The 18,856-nt window shown below is 48.5% G+C and overlaps 2 protein-coding genes across 2 annotated transcripts in view; one reads left to right on the top strand and one right to left on the bottom strand.

Annotated features, from left to right (window-relative positions):
* LOC135908101 (uncharacterized) overlaps positions 1 to 18,856 on the bottom strand; it is a 79,847-nt gene that overhangs the window by 53,310 nt on the left and 7,681 nt on the right. Inside the window, exon 2 of the mRNA XM_065439854.1 lies at positions 2,760 to 2,889. Coding sequence (XP_065295926.1) covers positions 2,760 to 2,889 — 130 coding nt within the window. The remainder of the gene's footprint in view (positions 1 to 2,759; positions 2,890 to 18,856) is intronic.
* Positions 7,428 to 18,856, top strand: part of LOC135913829 (endothelin-converting enzyme 1-like) — a 192,283-nt gene continuing 180,854 nt past the window's right edge. Inside the window, exon 1 of the mRNA XM_070538342.1 lies at positions 7,428 to 7,470. The gene's annotated coding sequence lies outside the window, so the exon portion shown is untranslated. The remainder of the gene's footprint in view (positions 7,471 to 18,856) is intronic.

The raw sequence follows: 18,856 nt of genomic DNA, 5'->3' as shown, positions 1-18,856 counted from the left end.
AAGCTTAACGTGGTCCTTTCTGGTAACAAGGTTGTTAGAAGCCTTGTTGTATGATACCTTGCTTCAACACTTAATTCCCTGAGAAACTTGTCCGCAAAAGAGAGGTAGCCATGGCAAGATTTGTCGGACGATCTTACCGCAGTCAAGCAGATGTAGTACTCGTCGGACTACCTCACCACTGCCACCATTTGAAAGAGTCGAAGGTCGTAGAGAGGAACTCGGTGAACAGGATTTATTTACATATTAAGCATTTTAAAAGCAAGATACATTGGCAATCTAGCGCGACTCCCATATGGAGCCCGCAAAACTAACATACAGCAAACAGTTTACGAGCACACAGCTCACTACTACATTTCGAGCATGACAACGAGCACTCAGCTCCCGACGACGAGCACGACACGAGCACTCTCTAGCAGCCGGCAAACGCTGCTTATAAGCTCTCCGCTTGACGTCATAGTTCGACGTCATCGTTCGGCGTGGACGGAGTCCGAGTGGTCGGAAACGTTCGTCCAGTCATTCTAAACTTGCCGCCGCCCCGCAGTACGGCCCACACACACCAAGGCACACAAGTTCGAGCGCACACATACAAAGGCTCCGGAGCCGACGTCAGAGGGCTTTGTAGAACTCTCGGTGCCGCATAGCTCACGGTGCCGCATAGCTCTCGGTGTCGACGACCGAGGGCTTCGTAGAACTCTGCTCCGTACCACATTCCTGAGCTGACCGCGCGCCACGTGGCTGCCGGTCATCCGCAGTTCTCGGAAGGGCGCCTCGTCTGGTGGGCTTGGAACACGTGCAGCGGGCTGAAAGCTGGCACGTTGCCACCCCGTACGGCCATTCCTAACACCATGGATTGGACGAAGTGGCGCAGAACGGACCTAAACGCGATATGCGGGGAATTAGGGATTGATTGTGGGGAAAAGCTGAAGGAGGCGGAAGCCATCGATGCGATAAAGGCATGCGGCAGAGATGAAGAGGAGATCGTGTAGGCTAGGGAGGATATTCAGTCACATGCGGAACGCGAACGCGAACACAAAAAGGAAGAGCACCAAAGAAAGTGAGAGCAGGATGAGCACGAACGCGAAAAGGAAGAGTACTGCATGAGCGCGAGTACCGGAGAAAGCTAGAGCAGGAAGAAAGCGAAAAGGAAAGGCAGGACGAACGCGACAGCACAGAATGCGGATGGAGGAAATGGAGAGAGAACGCCAGTATCTAAGGGAACCGCAGGCACGGTCTAGGCTGCACATATTCGAGGACGGCGACAACATAAAAAGTTTTCTTCAATTTTTCGAGATGGTTTGCGCAGAGGTGCAGCTGGACCGTGACCATTGGTAGGTAAGGTTGTTGAGAGTACTTCCCTGTAATGAGTCCTGTTGCTTGGCTCGCCTTTCCGACAAAAACTTCAGGAATAACGATAAGGGCAAGAGTGCTTTACTCCGGCATTTCGGGATTCCTGCTGAGAGCGCGTTTCATTGCAGTGGCGCAGTGTTGCTAGGTGCCTGCGTTCAAGGCAGCTTAGCCTTCCCTTAACGGTCACGTTAAGCAACGTGCTAAACACCGCATTAAACACAATAAGTTCTAATTTAATATTTGTTTTTATATTTAAAAACGATATTGCAGGACCCCTGGTGGTTCAGTCCGCTCAAGTGCGACATAATACCGTATAGGATGAACTCGGTGAAACCTGAAGCAGCGTTGGCATAGAGTCACTCGCATGCTATGTGCCTTACGCGTGCTGCACGCTGTGTCAGGTCCCGAACTTCGGCGATGGACATTTCGTTAATAATGCACCTGTTACAGCTAAAGACGTCAGCGGCTGCCATCATAAAATAGTAAAACCCGCGCCGAACTCCGATCACAACGCACGCAGCTTGCACCGGGCTTGCCTGCGCGCCGCGCGAAGAAGCGTTCCGGAAGTCACGTTAGTTCACCGTGGTCACGTGAGGCGCGTCGGGCGGGTGACGCGAGCGGGAGCTTCCGGCGCGGGCGCAAAGACCCAGCAGTCCAACGTCTTCACGGCGCCGCGCGTCGACATGCGACGCAGCCTCCACGCGTGACGCCGTACGCGTTCAGACGCGGTGCTGCGCGTGCGGCCGCGTACCAGCGCGTACGTCTGGTTGGGACTTAAAGGTTCATCTCCAAGAGGCTTACTGCTAGGAGACTAATAGTTCGTCCCCTTGCCGTTGCTCCCTAAAGAGACTAATGGCTGTGGCAATGTAGTTAGTCCCGCAAAGGACTAACTACTATGCTCACGTAAGTGTCTTTTGGCGGAGAGTGTAGCTTCCACAGTGATGCAAGGAACTACTGAGAGCATAGATCTCTGCAATGTCACCATTTTTGGTTGCCACCGCTGACTTCCTTCTTGGGAGAAATCAGGATTGGAACAAGGTTGCCTAATGCATGGGCTCTGACGGCACAGTTTGACGAATTTTTTGCTTTGGAGATGCCGACGGGACTACGCTGATGAAATGAGACGCTCATAGAGCTCATATGTCCGCGTATGTCCTCCCGAGACCATCCAAGTCATTATGTAATAACAATAATTTAGCCACTGATTGGAATCGTGCTAACGTCTGAGCCTCAGTTTCTTGATGTGGGTTCATACTTCCAATACGCGCTAAAAAGTGACCTGACTAAGGATAGGATGAAATGAAAACTACACGTTATTTTACCTCTGGAATCTTGTACCGCTAAAAAATATCACGCGCTCACTGAACCGCAATGACTAGCAAGTGTGAGGGATTAGCTACTTGCATACTCACTCACAACTCTTCGCGAATGGCGCCCCCGAACTTTCCAAATGAATTTCTTTTCCGTAGGGAAAGAAGTCCTCACCGCAAGCCCGCAGAGTATCCGCTTTACAGCCGGTCTTTAGCTGGGCCCAGCACGCACCTGCAGAGGTCAAATAGAAAACATACACGCCTTTGCGTTGATCGCAGTTGGTAGTTGGGAGCTGGTTAATCTTGGCGAGCTTGTTAGGCGCTTGCCTCGTTCAACAGTACATTATTAGGGGAAATTGTACTTAAAAAATCCCATCTGAAAACATTAATAGGGTGATGTAGCACTATACCTAGGCACTATGCCTAAGCACAGGGTGATAGCAAAGTCATTGTCGTCATCTGCATCGTGACGTAGAGCATCTGTCGCACAGACAACCCCAGTGGCGAAAGTACTGTCGTGGTGTGCTCATTGGCGAAGAGCAGGCCGAGGGATAAGTGGGTCTGGCGACGGGAAGCATGAACAAGTCGCCGGTCCAGCAGATGATGATGTAGGAGCCATGGAGGTCAGCTCCTGTGCCATGTCCGTGAGTCGAACCGCGAAAAGAACTGTTAGCACAGGCCAACACCCCGACCAGGTTTTTTGGAGCAGGACAAGGGATCCAGGCATGAAGTGCTCATTCATGTGTTGATGGTCGTAATTGGCCTTTTGAGCAACACGAGCACTCCATTACCGGGGATCCTTCGCACGACGTCAGTGCTCGCGTGTGCCTCACTTGTGTACTAAGTACTTGTGGCCGCGTTAGAAGGAAGCAGGGTATCGAAGGGGACGAGAGGCTCACGGCCAAACCAAAGAAAAAGAGGGTAGTAGGTGGCTGTGTCGTTTTGAGGAGAGCTGGAACCGAACGGAACGAAAGTTAATGCAGTACTTCAGTCATTGTAAACATCAGAGGTATACATAGGACTCAATTTAGTGAGCGTAAGCTTCAGATATTCGGTAAGGCTGTATCATTGACGATAATGTGCTGGCTGAGAACTGAAAGTGGTGATGATAATGATGGTGATTTTTCAAGACATACGTACTCTCGGTGGGCGATTCGCCATGTACTATCAAATTCAAATGCATTGATACTTGCGGGAAGATATGGACAATTGGAAAGGTTGAAAAATATGGGACAATGTTATTATTCATTAAAGAATTCGAACCAGATAACGCGATAGTTACACATAGAAGAAATAATGTAGCGTTCCCTGATTGATTGAGGCTTGAATAAATTGTGGAATGGTGTACAATGTCGTTAAATTAGGCTTCAAGAGACCGGTGAAATGTGTTCTTAGTAATATGAGTTCTGCTGACTGAAAAATATGTGCACAGACACGGCACTATATGTCACACACCCTATTAGGACTGTTAGATAGGTTAAGCATAAACAAATCAATGTAGTACCTAGTTAGTCTCGTGTTTTTAGCCGCGGTGGACAAGTACTGGATTTACTTGGCATCGCTGGTTTCGGTTTCGAGAAGGCGCCAGCGCTATATCAAAGCGAAAGTCTGACTCTCCAGTCGGTGGCAGAATAGCACTCGGTCGCGCAGGTGGAGTCGAACATATAGAACAGCGCACTGGAAGGCGTCCGAAATTTCGGTTCTCCTTATTTTGGTCATTTATGGGGCGAGTTAAGAGTCCACGAAGCTATTCATGCGTGTACGTGCTATGCATAAAGATCTATCAAGTATATGTCTCTTTGTCTCTTTGCTGCGTTGAAGGTTGGCAGTCCGGAACAAGGATATGGCAAAAAATACTGCTTAGATCGTGCCCCTTTTCTAATATATTGTCACAGCCAAATATTGCAAAAAAAACTTTTTACGGCTTTCTTGTGCGCTTTCGTTTGGAAAGAGTTGAGGAAGTTTTCATTGCGATTAAAAAAAAAAAACATTTGCACAACCCAGTTATGAGGCGAACCAGTTCATAGGTTTTTGTTCTGTTTAAACAGCAAATTCGTCTAGTGATTTCCATTTACCATGATGGTGATCGCAAGGCAAACTGGAATAAGCATAGCAGCCCTTTTGTAGACTAAATGTAATCGTACAAAGCAGTAAACACATTGTTCTGTGCAAAACCAACTGCTGAATCCCCAAAGGAAAGCATGGCCAAAGCAGCTAAATTTCTTTCACGTTTACGAAGATCTGCAAGCAACTTCAGCAACCATGCCATTGTGGCTGACTTCGTTGTGACTGAAGCACCCGTCACAATATTACTCCGTGCATCTCAATAAGTGAGCAAGCCACTTGAAATGGCTAACTAACTTCGGTAGGCACCTACGTTCACTGGGTAGTCCATGGTGTAATGGGCAGCGCTTTCAGCTGTTGTGCTGAGGGAACCCTCGGAGCAACTTTGGTGACTCGACATGTCCCAATGGGTATTTGCCGCTGTTCAGTTAGAGCACTGAGAAAAGAAGCAAAATAGGAGAGGCCCTGACGTCATGTTTTTGAAGCCGGAAGTAAAGCCTTGTTGGTGTCCCATCTCCCTTTGCGCCTCCGCTCAGCTCGCAGGAGCAGATAGGCACGAACTTTGAGCTTGCATTGGTACGAGCCGCCGGAAGTGTGGGCTGCCGACGCACCTCAGGACAAAGCCTACGAAACTGCTGTAACAGTGTTAGTGAAGCAGACGCGCTCCTGTGCTTTTCTGTGGCCCGTTGAAGAAGACGACAAGGACACGTGCCATGATTACTTGAGTTGCTGGCTCACACTCACACCCACCCTCATCTTCAAACACAACTTTCAAGCTTAGACATCACACTACAATTCAGTTTCTGTCGCGAACAAAATGTGTTGCGAGAAAGACACGTGCCGAATAAACTTATCTCACTATTTAGAGGCCGTGAGCAGCAGCGAAACCTTCAGGAGCGTGGCTGATGTGGCAACGTTGAGGTACGTCGTACCATGTGTACGACGTACCTCAACGTTTCTCCTTTGCGAGAAATAGCACGTTGCTGCTTGTTGTGTGGCCCAGTGCGGCTCGGGGATTGTCGCCGTTGGTAATGGAGGACCCTAAGATTGTATCAGCAGCCATTGTGGTCCAGCAATTATTGAAGAAAGAATTTCACTGTGCCCCCAGGAATCAGTGAAGTAACGGCCGTTGATTCTTGCACTTAGAACAACTGTCTGGACGGCATTTTCAAGACATGTAGGGCTTAGAAACCGAAACCTTGACCGGACTTGTTTTCGACATCCGCTTCAAAATTGAGCTAAGTACCCTAAACAATTTCTCATATATTATTTAATTTTTGGCTTCAGCTTTGAAAACAGCATCGCATTGCACTACAACCTCCAGCTTCATTGCGTCCCCAAGGAAAGGATATTCGCTTGAATTAAAGCTCCGGTACCACTGCTCTTCGCCGAAGCTCATCAAACCTGCATGCACGCTACCAATTAATACTCTGGATGCTCAGTTTCAAATCGGATGTCACTTCTAGCCTGTGAGCTAAAATTGCTCGAGTGAAATTGCGCATGCATGTACGGTGACCACGGAGGCAAAACGTGATTGGCAAGCTGAGTGTCAGGTGTTATTCTGTTCCGTGCGCTCTTTACTGCCGTTCGCCGCCGCAAGTTCCAAGTTTTCGCAAAATAGGGCGCTGCAGTGTTTTTTGTCACTCGCTTCCCGTACACTGCTTTTGTGCTTGAGACGTTTGTAACTTGAACCGAAGAAACACGCGGTAACTATCCTGCAGGAGTACTTGTTGTGGGCCAATTGGTGTTAACGGCATATGACAAAGATGCACGCACACGCACGTCACGGGCGCTGTGACGTGTGTGTGTGTGTCTCATTTGCGATTGTGCTTTCGCGCTACAATATGTTGTTAAACTGGGTAACGAGGTGCCAAATGGAAGCACGAAAAGAAAATTGCGCATGCAATTGAACAGTGCGCCACCTGCTGAAGCTACGACGGCGTTAGCTTAGAGCACATGGGCACTGCCTATCTCGATGCCGATAACTATATATATATATATATATATATATATATATATATATATATATATATATATATATATATATATATATATATATATATATATATATATATATATATATATATATATATATATATATGTGGTGAGTTGTCGGCGCACTTATCACCACATATGTGGCGATAAGTGCGCCGACAACTTATTGGCCCTTCCATTATTTCGCGTGTTGGCCAAACCTGCTTTTATAGACTTTGCTGACTTAACTGTACATTTTAGTGAATAAATGGCGTTAATAACTGGTCCATCTCCATGTTTTTTTTGTTGCTCACGCGACAAAGTGCTTTTTAAAGCGAAGGGCTTTCTTTGGCTATTTCGGCAGTTTTCCTGGTAAATACGACGGTGGTCGATGGAGTGTGGTCGGACTCGGGTGACGGAAAGCGAGGAAAGGCACCAATAAAAGGGCGCGTGCTCTCGGATAACCTAGTTGCTAAGAGGGGCGAGGGGTAGGAGAGGGAGAGGCCTGGGACGTCACACGTGAGCTCTCCTGCACCGAGTGGAGGGGAGGGCAGGAAGGATGAGGGTGTACGGTTGCTCATCATCTTGGTGGCTCGCTATCGCGAGAAAGCGAGGGAAAGCGCATGTGCTCTCGCACGAGTGGATTCGCGAGACGGGCGGGAAGAGGGGCGGCTGTCGCTTGCTGGTTAGGCCACTCGCTCGTTCGTGGTGGGATAGGCGAGGAAGAGGGAGCGGACTCTCGGGCAAGCGAGGTACCCCATAGGACTGGAGGAAGGTAGGCTGACCCTCTTTCACTCGTTCTCTTCGTCACAGGAAGGCACCGAAGGTAGGGTGGCCCTTCTAGCCATCCTTCTGAAGGAAAGAGTCCATGCTCTCGGGCAAACGAGCTTAGGGGAGCTGTCGGAAGGACGAGGGGGGAATTTCATTCACTCGCTTGTTCGTAAGGTCGTTTGTTTATTCGTCTTCGCTTGCATTGACAATCATCATTGAACGTTCCTGCTTAACTTTTTTTCTCAATTTTTTCCATAGGGATCAACATAAACATCTTGTGATCACCGCGCTGTCTTCGCAGAAGTACCTTTCATTTTACATAGGAGTTGTATATGACTAGGGTAGCATAGAATTTTCGCGTCCGCACCCAAGTTCGGCAGCATGTTACACTCCTCGAACACGCGAACGTGAAAGCCTACTGCACACTTAGTAATAGGTCATCTCGCATCGTCGCGTCGCTGCTTTCCAAGTTCGGCTTTTCCGGCTCATTTTTGACGCTTCGCAGCGTCTTCGTGCCCTTGTATAGCGGAGCCAGACTCGCGCCAACGACGTTTCCCTTCGACTTTACGTTCCATCAACTAAGCAGGGGATCGAAACCTATGCTGTTCTGTGTGTTGTATGGGTGATTTCAATGAATGTATGCACTGCTCGCTTTACTTTTCTACGCGCATGGAGCTTCAGTTTTACAGGGATGTGAGCCTTTGCATTTTTTTTCTTGCTTAGGGAGGCAGGAGCCATTGCTACGATGATATTTGTTGTACCATTGGTCCGGACGACGCATATTTGTCAAGGCCATCGGGGGTGTGCGCCACTTGGGGATTTCGCTTTAAAACTATCATCATCAATTGCTCATACTCCCGTAAGCTGTGATACCTCCGTAAGCAAGCAAAAACTGCGATGGCCCATAACCCGGTAAGGCAGAGGCTACAAGCACTCAGCGAAGTGAAGTGAGCAGCGCTTACATTCTTTGGAATCACGCATGCAAGAGGCACAACAGCATGTCAAAAACTGTCATCGGTTTCCTCGGAGAAACCTAGTTGGGGTAGTCTTGAGTATGAGCGGTTATGTGGAGGCCACGCGTGGTTAGGACTCCCGAACAGCAGCTCGCTGACAAAGTGCAACTGCGCCAGGCGAGAGTACGACGGCGGTGCGCGGTGAACACTACCGAAAATGGTACCCGAGAGGCCGACCGTAAGCGGCAGGCCAGCGGGACGACGGGTGTCGCGAATCGGAAAACGCAGTGAAGAGACGAAAAAGTGTCTTAGATGTTGAAATGACGTCGAAATGCGATGTCTAAGGTTTCATGGCCACTCACTTTGCGTGGTTGTCGGTGATTTCAATGTGGATGTGTCGGGACTTTTAAGGGAATGGCTTACGCATTTCGTGTTGGTGACATTTTGATTGCTTGCGGTGCAACACCGATGCGGTCCAGCCGACCACCCAGCGGCGTACGTGCATTGATTTTACACAATCAAAGAATGTATCTGCAGTTGCGAGTATGCCGGTCAGTGTATATCATAGCGACCAGAAAGCATTGCTTTCGTCCTTACTAAGGGGCAATGAGGGATACAATAAAGTCTTTACCACAAGCCTTCTTACCACGACGTTTACAGCTCCGCTGGTCATCCACCTTCGCAGGGAGAAACGGGCTTGAATTTTTTACTTCGTCTGGAAAATATTTGCAGCAAACTGTGTGCCTCCCCAATCCCTGAGGTGCTTTTATTCCGTTTATAAAATTATTTCAACCACGACAATGCTAAAAGTGTTAAAAATCTCTGACTGCGTTCTATATAAAACAGCAGCGCCTCCACATGCCAAATCAAACAATAGTTGCGCTAGCACTATAGTTGCACATCCTATGGGATTGCACCAAGTTCCCCGACGAAGCTTCGACAAGTACAACGATTCCGCCGCGACTCGCGGCTGCGGCCGAATGCTGCGACCACGAAAGCCAAACCTGGGCCGTCCAGCAGGCCTCGGCGGCTCTTGAAAGACAAAGGCCGAGTGAAACCGACGGAACGTTGCCCCTCAGGGCGACCGACCACGGGAGTAACACGCGCTGGAGTTGAGTAGAGACCACCCGCTGAGAAGACGTCAGGGCCCGCGTCGCGGCGCCATTTAGTCAGGGTGTCGTTCTGCAGGCGACTAAAGAAAGTTGTTTCTCTCTCTCTGCGCTAGCATAGGTATCACAAGTGTTCACAGTCCCAACAATCCTTTCTACAAAAGCAAGCGTTGTCCTTAAGCGCTAATGTAAAGGAAGCTTACGCGGAGTAAAAAAAAATAAATTATTTGAGGGGGGGGGGAGATTGAAGGCGTGGCTGCTCACTAAGCGAACAAGCACGATGGGAGCGAGATGGTAAACTTCGTCTTCGGTGGCTATAGTGCTTAGATTTCAGATTTCATTTTATTCGTTGATTTTCTTATGCCTATTGGCGAAAAAATAAGCCCAGCTTTTTACCGGCATTGCCACAAACCTCCTGTTTCGCATAACGCATCTAATAGAATTCATAGGGCCCCATTGAACAAGGGCCAAAGCAACAGCTATGTCGTCGTGCGGGCCCTTTCGTTTTGGAGTTCTTTCGGAGATAAGGCGCATAACACTTTGCTGGAAGTGGAAAGATGGCGCTTGGCATTTTGAATATATAAATGAATAGTATATTGAACAGTAAGAGGCAATTGGGAGATCGGTGGACGAAAATTAGGCAGACCTCAAGTAATGGAAGCCTACCAAAACAAAGTTTGCAGTAATGGTTCAGAAAGTTTAATGCTGGGAATTCTTTGTTTCCGTTTCCTAAAGACAGGTAGGATATTAGGCAAAATAATAACATTGGATGGGTGGCGTAGCAAACCACCCCGTTTCAAAGGGGAGGCTCATAGCGTCCGTCCGTCCGTCCGTCCGTCCGTCCGTCCGTCCGTCCGTCCGTCCGTCCGTCCATCCATCCATCCATCCATCCATCCATCCATCCGTCCGTCCGTCCGTCCGTCCGTCCGTCCCTCCATCCATCCATCCATCCATCCATCCATCCATCCATCCATCCATCCATCCATCCATCCATCCATCCATCCATCCATCCATCCATCCATCCATCCATCCATCCATCCATCCATCCATCCATCTCTCATTACTTCGAGAATGCATGATGGTCCTCGGTATGCACTTATGACTGGCGCATATCTGGAGAAACCAACCTGTGCTATACCTATACCCGCGCTGGTGGTGTTCAAGCAAGACTCTCTTGCTTGAACGCCGCTAGCGCGGGTATACGTATAGCACAGGTTGGTTTCTGCAGATATGCGCCAGTCATAAGTGCATACGGAGGACGTTCATGCATTCATGCGCTGATGCGGCATCCATCCAAGCACACACGATACTATCGCAGTATATTTGTTAAAGTAAAGATTCTGCTTGTTCCGCAGAAGCGTACATTGCCTATGATTGGAGCACTACAGTGAAAGTACTGATATTATGGATGTACAAAGAAATAATGAGTAAACAAATAATTGAAATATTACAGTAATATTAATTGCGCAAGTTGTCTAAAGCAACGATGTATTTAATTGACGAAAACGAAGAAAAACTATGGGAGACCCAAAAGAACAAATGAAAGTTATGGGCCCGGTTTTACAAAAGCGACAAAACACGCATTTTATGCAATAAAATGGAGCATTTTATTATGTATGTGATGGTGGATCGGCGAGACATACCTAATTTCATTCAAATAATCCATCTCGACAGGCTGGAATGCACCATATATTTCACCAGATAGTTTGAACATACGTTGGATATGAAAACAATATTTCAGATCAACGAAGTGATTTAAGGTCATGCGCTTTTTCGTTGAGGGGTTCTTATATATTGACACGTGTACTTCTTTATCTTTATCGGGAGACCATTTCTCACCGCCTGACAAATGTTATCGCACAGCGCAGGACGCCCCTGCATGTAAAAGAAGATTCTGGAATGTTATCGATGGTTCCGTCCCCTGTCTTTCACCGCAACTTGTGAAATCTGACTGCTTGTATGCGCGACGCGAGTAGTGTAGAACTTTGTGGAAGACACGCGGGTCCCAGCGGTTACTCTGGAACATTCGACGACTGATCTATAAAAGTCGACGCGCTTGACTCGCTGATTAGATTTCCGAGGATCGCCGACCATGTTCGCCGCTATCGTTGTACTATAAGTGTAGCCTGTTTTTGTGGGCCCAGGTTCGCCCAATAAAAGTGAGTTTTGTCTTTCACAGTATTGCTATTGTGTTCTTCAACGTCACCACCACGTGAAGATATGGAAGTTTTATATGGTAATTCGCTATTTCATTACCTCTAACAGAGTTGTGCTTCTTCGCACTACGCAATCGGTTAAATTAGACGAATACCCATATGACCATACGAAGAAACTACAGGGTCAAGCCTGTGTTAATGTACCAGAATAAAATCACAATTTCGTTCGGCCTGTGCCAACCTATGGGGCTAATAAACAGACTATCGCAAAGCAGAAGCTAGTGGCCTATAAATCAGCAATGGAAAAAAAAATTACAGCTGGAGCGTTTACTGACAGGAAGATAGCAGTATGGAATCGTCGGTAACCTTAAATGGTTGATATCATGATTGAGAATAGAAGAAAGAACCGAAGCTACGACGGAGATATATTTCGCATAGCTATAGTCATTGTTAGCTCTTAATAACAGCATAATCATGCCCTAAGGCAAGGAAACGCCATCTAAAACGGCACGAGATTCGATCAACAGATGAGATGGAGGAGTAATTAGCATGCATCAGTGTGATCGGCTGACAAAAAATTGGTCGTCAGAAGATTACATGTCTTATCCTACAAAAGTGCAAACTTAGTCTGTGGGGATACCACTTGTTCTAAACAATCATTTATTAAGGTAAAAATGATTGCAAAATCTGCTGCCTACTGCACCAAATTCCAAACAAATTTCTTGACAGTATGTGACGTTTGCAATTTAACTACACGGGATGAATGAACGTTCTGTGGCTCTTCTGCAGCTGTATTGACCCTGAGGTCTTAGATCCATGTTGAGTTGCTTAAACGTTTTTTTTTCTCTCACTTTCAATCAAGTGTGATACTGTGCCGACACCTTGGTTTGCGATACCAGAAAGAAAGCGTTAGAACAGATATCGCAGCATAGCTCACGAGAGAGATAGAGAGAGAGAGTACTCTTTATGAACAGCAGAGAGCTTTTCCGGCATAGAAGTATTTACAGTCTAGCAGACGGCCGAAATTTCCTGCATCTTGGCGGCTGCTTCAGCTAGCTGGACCGCCCAGACCTGGTCTCGCTGGCCTGAGCTGAGCAGCGGGGTCTCCCCCTTGCTGACTGTTTTGAATTTTGCGGCCCTCGAAAGGAGCCGCCTTCGAGCATGCGCACAGAATATGTGGTAGATCGCCCTACCCGTACATAATTCACATTGTTCATTGTATTGTCCTGGATATATTCTGCTGCCTTAGCAACTTGCGATTCGCTGATGATATTGCCTTGGTTAGAACTCAGGGGACCAATTGCAATGCATGCTCACTGACCTGGACAGGCAAAGCAGAAGAGTTGGTCTAAAAATTAATCTGCAGAAAAATAAAGTAATGTTTAACAGTCTCCTAAGAGAACAACAGTTTACGATAGGTAGCGAGGCACTGGAAGTGGTAAGGGAATACATCTACTTAGGGCAGGTAGTGACCGCGGATCCGAATCATGAGACTGAAATAATCCGAATAATAAGAATGCGCTGGGGTGCGTTTGGCAGGCATTCCAAGATCATGAACAGCAGGTTGCCATTATCCATCAAGAGAAATGTGTATAACAGCTGTGTCTTACCAGTGCTCACGTACGGGGCAGAAACCTGGAAGCCTACGAGAAGGGTTCTCCTTAAATTGAGGACGACGCAACGAGCTATGGGAAGAAGTGTGATAGGTGTAACGTTAAGGGATAACAAAAGAGCAGATTGGGTGAGGGAACAAACTCGAGTTAAAGACATGTTAGTTGAAATCAAGAAAAATAAATGGGCATGGGCAGGACAGTTAATGAGGACGGAAGATAACCGATGGTCATTAAGGGTTACGAATTGGATTCCAAGGGACGGGAAGCGTAGCAGGGGGCGGTAGAAGGTTAGGTGGGGGGATGAGATTAAGACGTTTGCACGGACGACATGGCCACAATTAGTACATGACCGGGGTAGTTGGAGAAGTATGGGAGAGGCCTTTGCCCTGCAGTGGGCTGCTGCTGCTGCTGCTGCTGCTGATGATGATGATGATGAGATTCTGCTGCAGGCTGCCGGGTTAGGGTGCATGCGCGTTTGCAGGAGGCGTCAGACTTCCGCCTACTTCTTGGTTAGCTCTGGATGAGCTGGTGGGTCCCGCGCCCTTCCCAGCGGGTACTAATCGGTGATTTCTTTGCAGCTAACTGTGCAGTCTCCTCTCATTCCCGGCTGGGCTGGCTCACTAGCTCGGCGAGTAAGTCGTCGAGCTACGTTGAGCCGTCTCGCTGCCGGGAAGGGAGGAGTGTGTTTCCGGGGAGAGAGGAGTGTGCGGGAACCCAAATATTTTGGATCGTCTGGCGATGATGGTCGCTGTTATTATTTAGAATTTTGAGCGCCTCTGGCGAAATGGGTCCTTTTGCGAAATTATGAACCGTGATCTTTGAATCGCTTATGATAATTCTAGATTTAATGGAGGCCACTGCTAACGCTATTGCTAATTCCTTTGCAACTTCGGAGTTGTTTTTTTTTTCACGCTTCCGCTTGCTGTGGGTTCTCCGTCTGTTTCTACCGCTACCACGGCCAACTCTTTGCGTTCTCTATATTCCATGGCGTCTACGTAGGCCTTGGCCTCTACATCATGGTAGTTGCGCTCTAGGTGGCGCACCTGTGGTATCCTGTGTTGACTTCTGGTTTCGGTTTTGGGTCGTTTACGTCAGGATGCCACTCAGCGCCAAACGCTGTAAGTTGCCTGCAACGTTTGCCCTCACGGTAATAAAATGATTTTTTGTCTGGTCCCCGACTGAAGCAGTCCGGCTCTTTCTTGCGGCGCTGCGCGCCCCGGCCGTTTAGGCCTCATGCCGTAGATCCTCCGTCCGGCCACCCAGTCGGAGCTACAACAAACTGGCGATGAGGTAAACCGCTTACTTTACTTCCCACGTCCCCTTGCCGTTCTACTTCTGCTGTTCTCCTGCTTGCGGCATGCAAGACGCTACGTCTACTTCGACGTCGTCCACCTCAACTTTCCCACCTTTCTTTTCGCTGCCCAGCATGGCGTTCGCACACCCCATGCCGCCTTTCCTTGCATTACCCGGTACTCCTTCAGTACCGTGGCTCACATGGAAACGTTCTTTTCGTACCTTTCTCCAGGTGACCGGATGCGAGGCACTACAAGAGGAGAAGAAGAAAGCCATTTTACTGATTAACTTAGGCTTCGAGGGGCAGCGTCTCTACTACGACCTCGCGTCGCAAACGGACCAGATGGGTACTACGTTCGAAGTCATTCTCCACGTCTTCGACCAGCACAACGCAGAAAGCACCAATACACTGGGGCACCACGTTTCAGGATTGACGTCGGTGACGAAAACCTTTCAGGATTTCGTCACCGCGCTACAAAGGCTAGCTACTGCTTGTGCGTTCGGCACTTGGCATGAAGAGTCCCTTCGCGACCAAATACTGCAAGAATACGAGAAAGGTTAGTCTACGAAGGATCCTCCCTCACGCTCAAGAAGGCCCAGGAAATCGGACGAATCATACTGCAAGTTCACAAAGAACTTCAAGTCTTCAAGAGCTCGTCTGTTCAGCGCGTTTCGACGCAACGCCAAGATGACATCGACAGCCATGACCTTCCCCGCCCGGGCGCGCAAGATGGCGGTTCCCGCCACCTTTCTCCCTTGACCCGGCGGTTTCAAGATGGTGCTTGGCAGCATGGCGGTAAGTCGCGACCTGGGAAGGCCGGCCAACAAGGCGCGTGGCCCGAAGTCCGCGAAGCCAGTCGAGACATCGCGGGCCATTGCTACCGATGTGGTTCACCTCACCACATCGCATCCGATCTAGGCTGTCCAGCCATGCACGTTTCCTGCCGTGCGTGCGGAAAAAGTGAGACATTTCGCTTCAGTTTGTCGTTCAATGTACCGAACTCATCGACAGTCCCCTGCTCGGACACAGCTTGTTTTCGCTACATGCCAACAAGTGTCAGGAGTTCCAGCTGACCCAATAATAATAATAATATTTGTGGTTCTACGTGCCAAAACCACTTTCTGATTATGAGGCACGCCGTAGTGGAGTACTCCGGAAATTTTGACCACCTGGGGTTCTTTAACGTGCACCTAAATCTAAGCACATGGGTGTTTTCGCATTTCGCCCCCATCGAAATGCGGCCGCCGTGGCCGGGATTCGATCCCGCGACCTCGTGCTCAGCAGCCCAAAGCTGACCCAAGAGTTCAGCTTCCATCTCTTCCGCATAACGCTCCCTCGGAGTTCTCCCAGCCATACTCAGGACAACCGGGACTTGTAAAGGGCTTCATCCACGATGTTCATCTTACAGCTTCAGTGCAACCAGTGCCGGCGAAACTGCGTCCTCTACCTCGGGCTCTCCGTGAGCAAGTCTCCGCCGAACTGCAACGGCTGGAATCAGTTGATATCATCGAACGAGTCTCACCGTCTGAGTGGATTTCTCCATTTGTTGTGGTTCGAAAGAAGGACAATTTCATTCGAGTACGCGTCGATCTTAGAGAAGCCAACAAGGCTATCGTCATAGTCTGCTTTCCCCTACCGAGGGCAGACGAACTGTTGCATCGACTCGCTGGTGCTACTGCGTTCAGTAAGTTCGACTTACAGTCCGCATATCATCAGGTCTTATTGTCCGAGAAAAGCCGTGTGCTTACTGCATTCATTACTCACGACGGTCTCTTTCGCTTTAAGCGAGTGTGTTGCGGATTGGCATCTGCGCCTTCCGCTGTTCTTCAGATAGTGTCATCTGTTTTAAAAGACTGTCCAGGTACCTTGTGCTGCATAAGTGATGCTTTGGTTTGGGGCCGCAGACAAGCTGAGCATGATAAAAACCTGCGAACTGCGCTTTCCAGAATCTCAGCTGCTGGCATGGAGCTAAATGCAAAGTGTGTATAGAGTGTCCCAGGGCTCACTTTTCTTGGCCATAGGTTCAGTGCAAACGGCATTTCGCTGCTGGCAAACAAAGTTCAGTCAATTGTTGATGCACCGCAACCAACTGACAAGAAGTCGCTGCATTCATTTCTTGGTCTCACGCGATACTACTCTAAACTGATCCCGCATTACACTGAATTGGTAAAACCACCTAGGAAACTGCTAAAGCAAGGACAACCGTTTGTCTGGGATCAGAATACTGAATACAGCTTCCAGCCTATCAATGAAGTGGTTGCATGCGAATTTGGCTCTTACGCTAGAAGTGTTAAGACGTACGTGGACCGTCGTCGTGCAACAAAATGCCCTCCATTTCGTCCAGGAGATCTTGTCCGAGTACGCAACTCACACAATTCAAGATGGGTACTGAAACTGCAGAACTGTAGTGCAATCGTGTTCGTTTTCCGTTTTCATGTGCATTTTCTTAAAATGGGGAAGCCAAAGGTGTCATTTTCTATTGTGTAAGGATGTCATCACTAAACACGCGTGTTACAGTGCTAACATGGGCTCTGTAACTCATGACTTACTTTAGTTGCTAAGAGAACGAGTAGCGCATTTTCCTCTCAAAGAAGAGGTGATGTGGTATCCTGTGTTGACTTCTGGTTTCGGTTTTGGGTCGTTTACATCAGGGCGCCACTCAGCGTCAAACGCTGTAACTTGTCTGCAACGTTTGCTCTCGCGGGAATAAAGTGATTCTCTGTCTGGTCGCTGGCTGAAGCAGTCCGGCTCTTTCTTGCGGCGCTGCGCGCCCTGGCCGTTTCGGCCTCATGCCGTAGATCCTCCGTCCGGCCGCCCCGTCGGAGCCACAACAGCACCCTTGCCTCTCGTCGCTCCTTGTGGTTCTCCGGTGCATGCTCTTTGACAGTGGAGGAATTTTAATTTTCCCCCTCGTCTCGAATGGAATGCTAAGTTTTGTGCCGTGTGGTCCTTTATAGTGAATATTCAGTGTCCGTAGAATGTGCCGCCCTGTGGGACTCTGTGCGGGTCTTTCGTATTGGGCGGTGGTGTGCGCCTCGATTAGTTCGTCAAGCGTGTTATGTAGCCCCAATTCTAAAAGTTGGTATTAGGTGTTCTGACTTGAATGCAAATTGTCAGTTTGAACGCTCGTCTGGTGATGCACTCAATTAGTAGTTTTTTCGGGCCCGCCAAATCTTAGGTACGGTGCCACATAGACGATACGGCTGATTATGAAGGCCTGCAATAAAAAAGATAGGCCGACCTCCGTCATGCCGTAGTGTCTACTGGCAATCAGTTTTATTAGTCTTAGTGTTTTCTGTCCGCTGTTCTCTAGCGCGCTGATGGTATCGAAGTTACAGCCTTGTGCATGCAACCGGAGTCCAAGGACTTTGATATGATCTACGGTAGGCATCAGGCCCCTGTTTGTCTTGGCGTTAATGTTTCGTGTTCCTCTGTATTGTTTTCTGGGCGTACGGTAGAGGTAAGAATGCACTAGGCGCAAGACGGCTGGTGGCAGTGAAATAAGAAGGAAAGCATCACTTGGTATCTTAACTTTGCTTATGACTCAAACTACGCCGAATATATGAATGGTCTTTACTTGAGTGCTGGCTTTCTAATGTGATATTTTATGCGTTTTGATTCTTATGACCGAGCGCTGGCCTCTGTAACGCTTCGCTGTTACTTTTCTTACGCATATCTATCTCCTTCTTTATCTCTGTCAGATGGCATATGGAGTTAGAATCTACAATACATGTATTGCAATTTCAGATTTAAAGTTATGTCAAAAGCATTCATCTGAAAACACACACACACACACACACACACACACACACACACACACACACACACACACACACACACACACACACACACACGCGCGCGCGCGCGCGCGCGCGCGCACACACACACACACGCACGCGCGCGCACACACACACACACACGCACACACACACACACACACACACACACACACACACACACACACACACACACACACACACACACACACACACACACACACAAGAGGTTGCTCGCGAGCATCACTGCTAATAAATCTTGTACCTCTTAGGCAAGTCCCATCTACGCTGTGGTCATAACCACTGAGCCGTCGCTCAAATTTGCCCCGCCAACAATCTGACCAGCTACGCAGCGAAATACTAGGTGCATTAAATCATGATGCGGCAACTCCCTATAACTCCCTTGAGACACTGGGTCCCATGCCGATACGCGACGTAAGCGCCGCTTCCAGCTCTGGCGGATGCCGGATATCCAACTGGAAATAATTC

The sequence above is a fragment of the Dermacentor albipictus genome, chromosome 5 (assembly GCF_038994185.2).
Source record: "Dermacentor albipictus isolate Rhodes 1998 colony chromosome 5, USDA_Dalb.pri_finalv2, whole genome shotgun sequence".
NCBI classification, from domain to species: domain Eukaryota; kingdom Metazoa; phylum Arthropoda; class Arachnida; order Ixodida; family Ixodidae; genus Dermacentor; species Dermacentor albipictus.
Note: the sequence above shows the minus strand (reverse complement) of the source record. Positions and strands in the feature narration are given on the sequence as shown.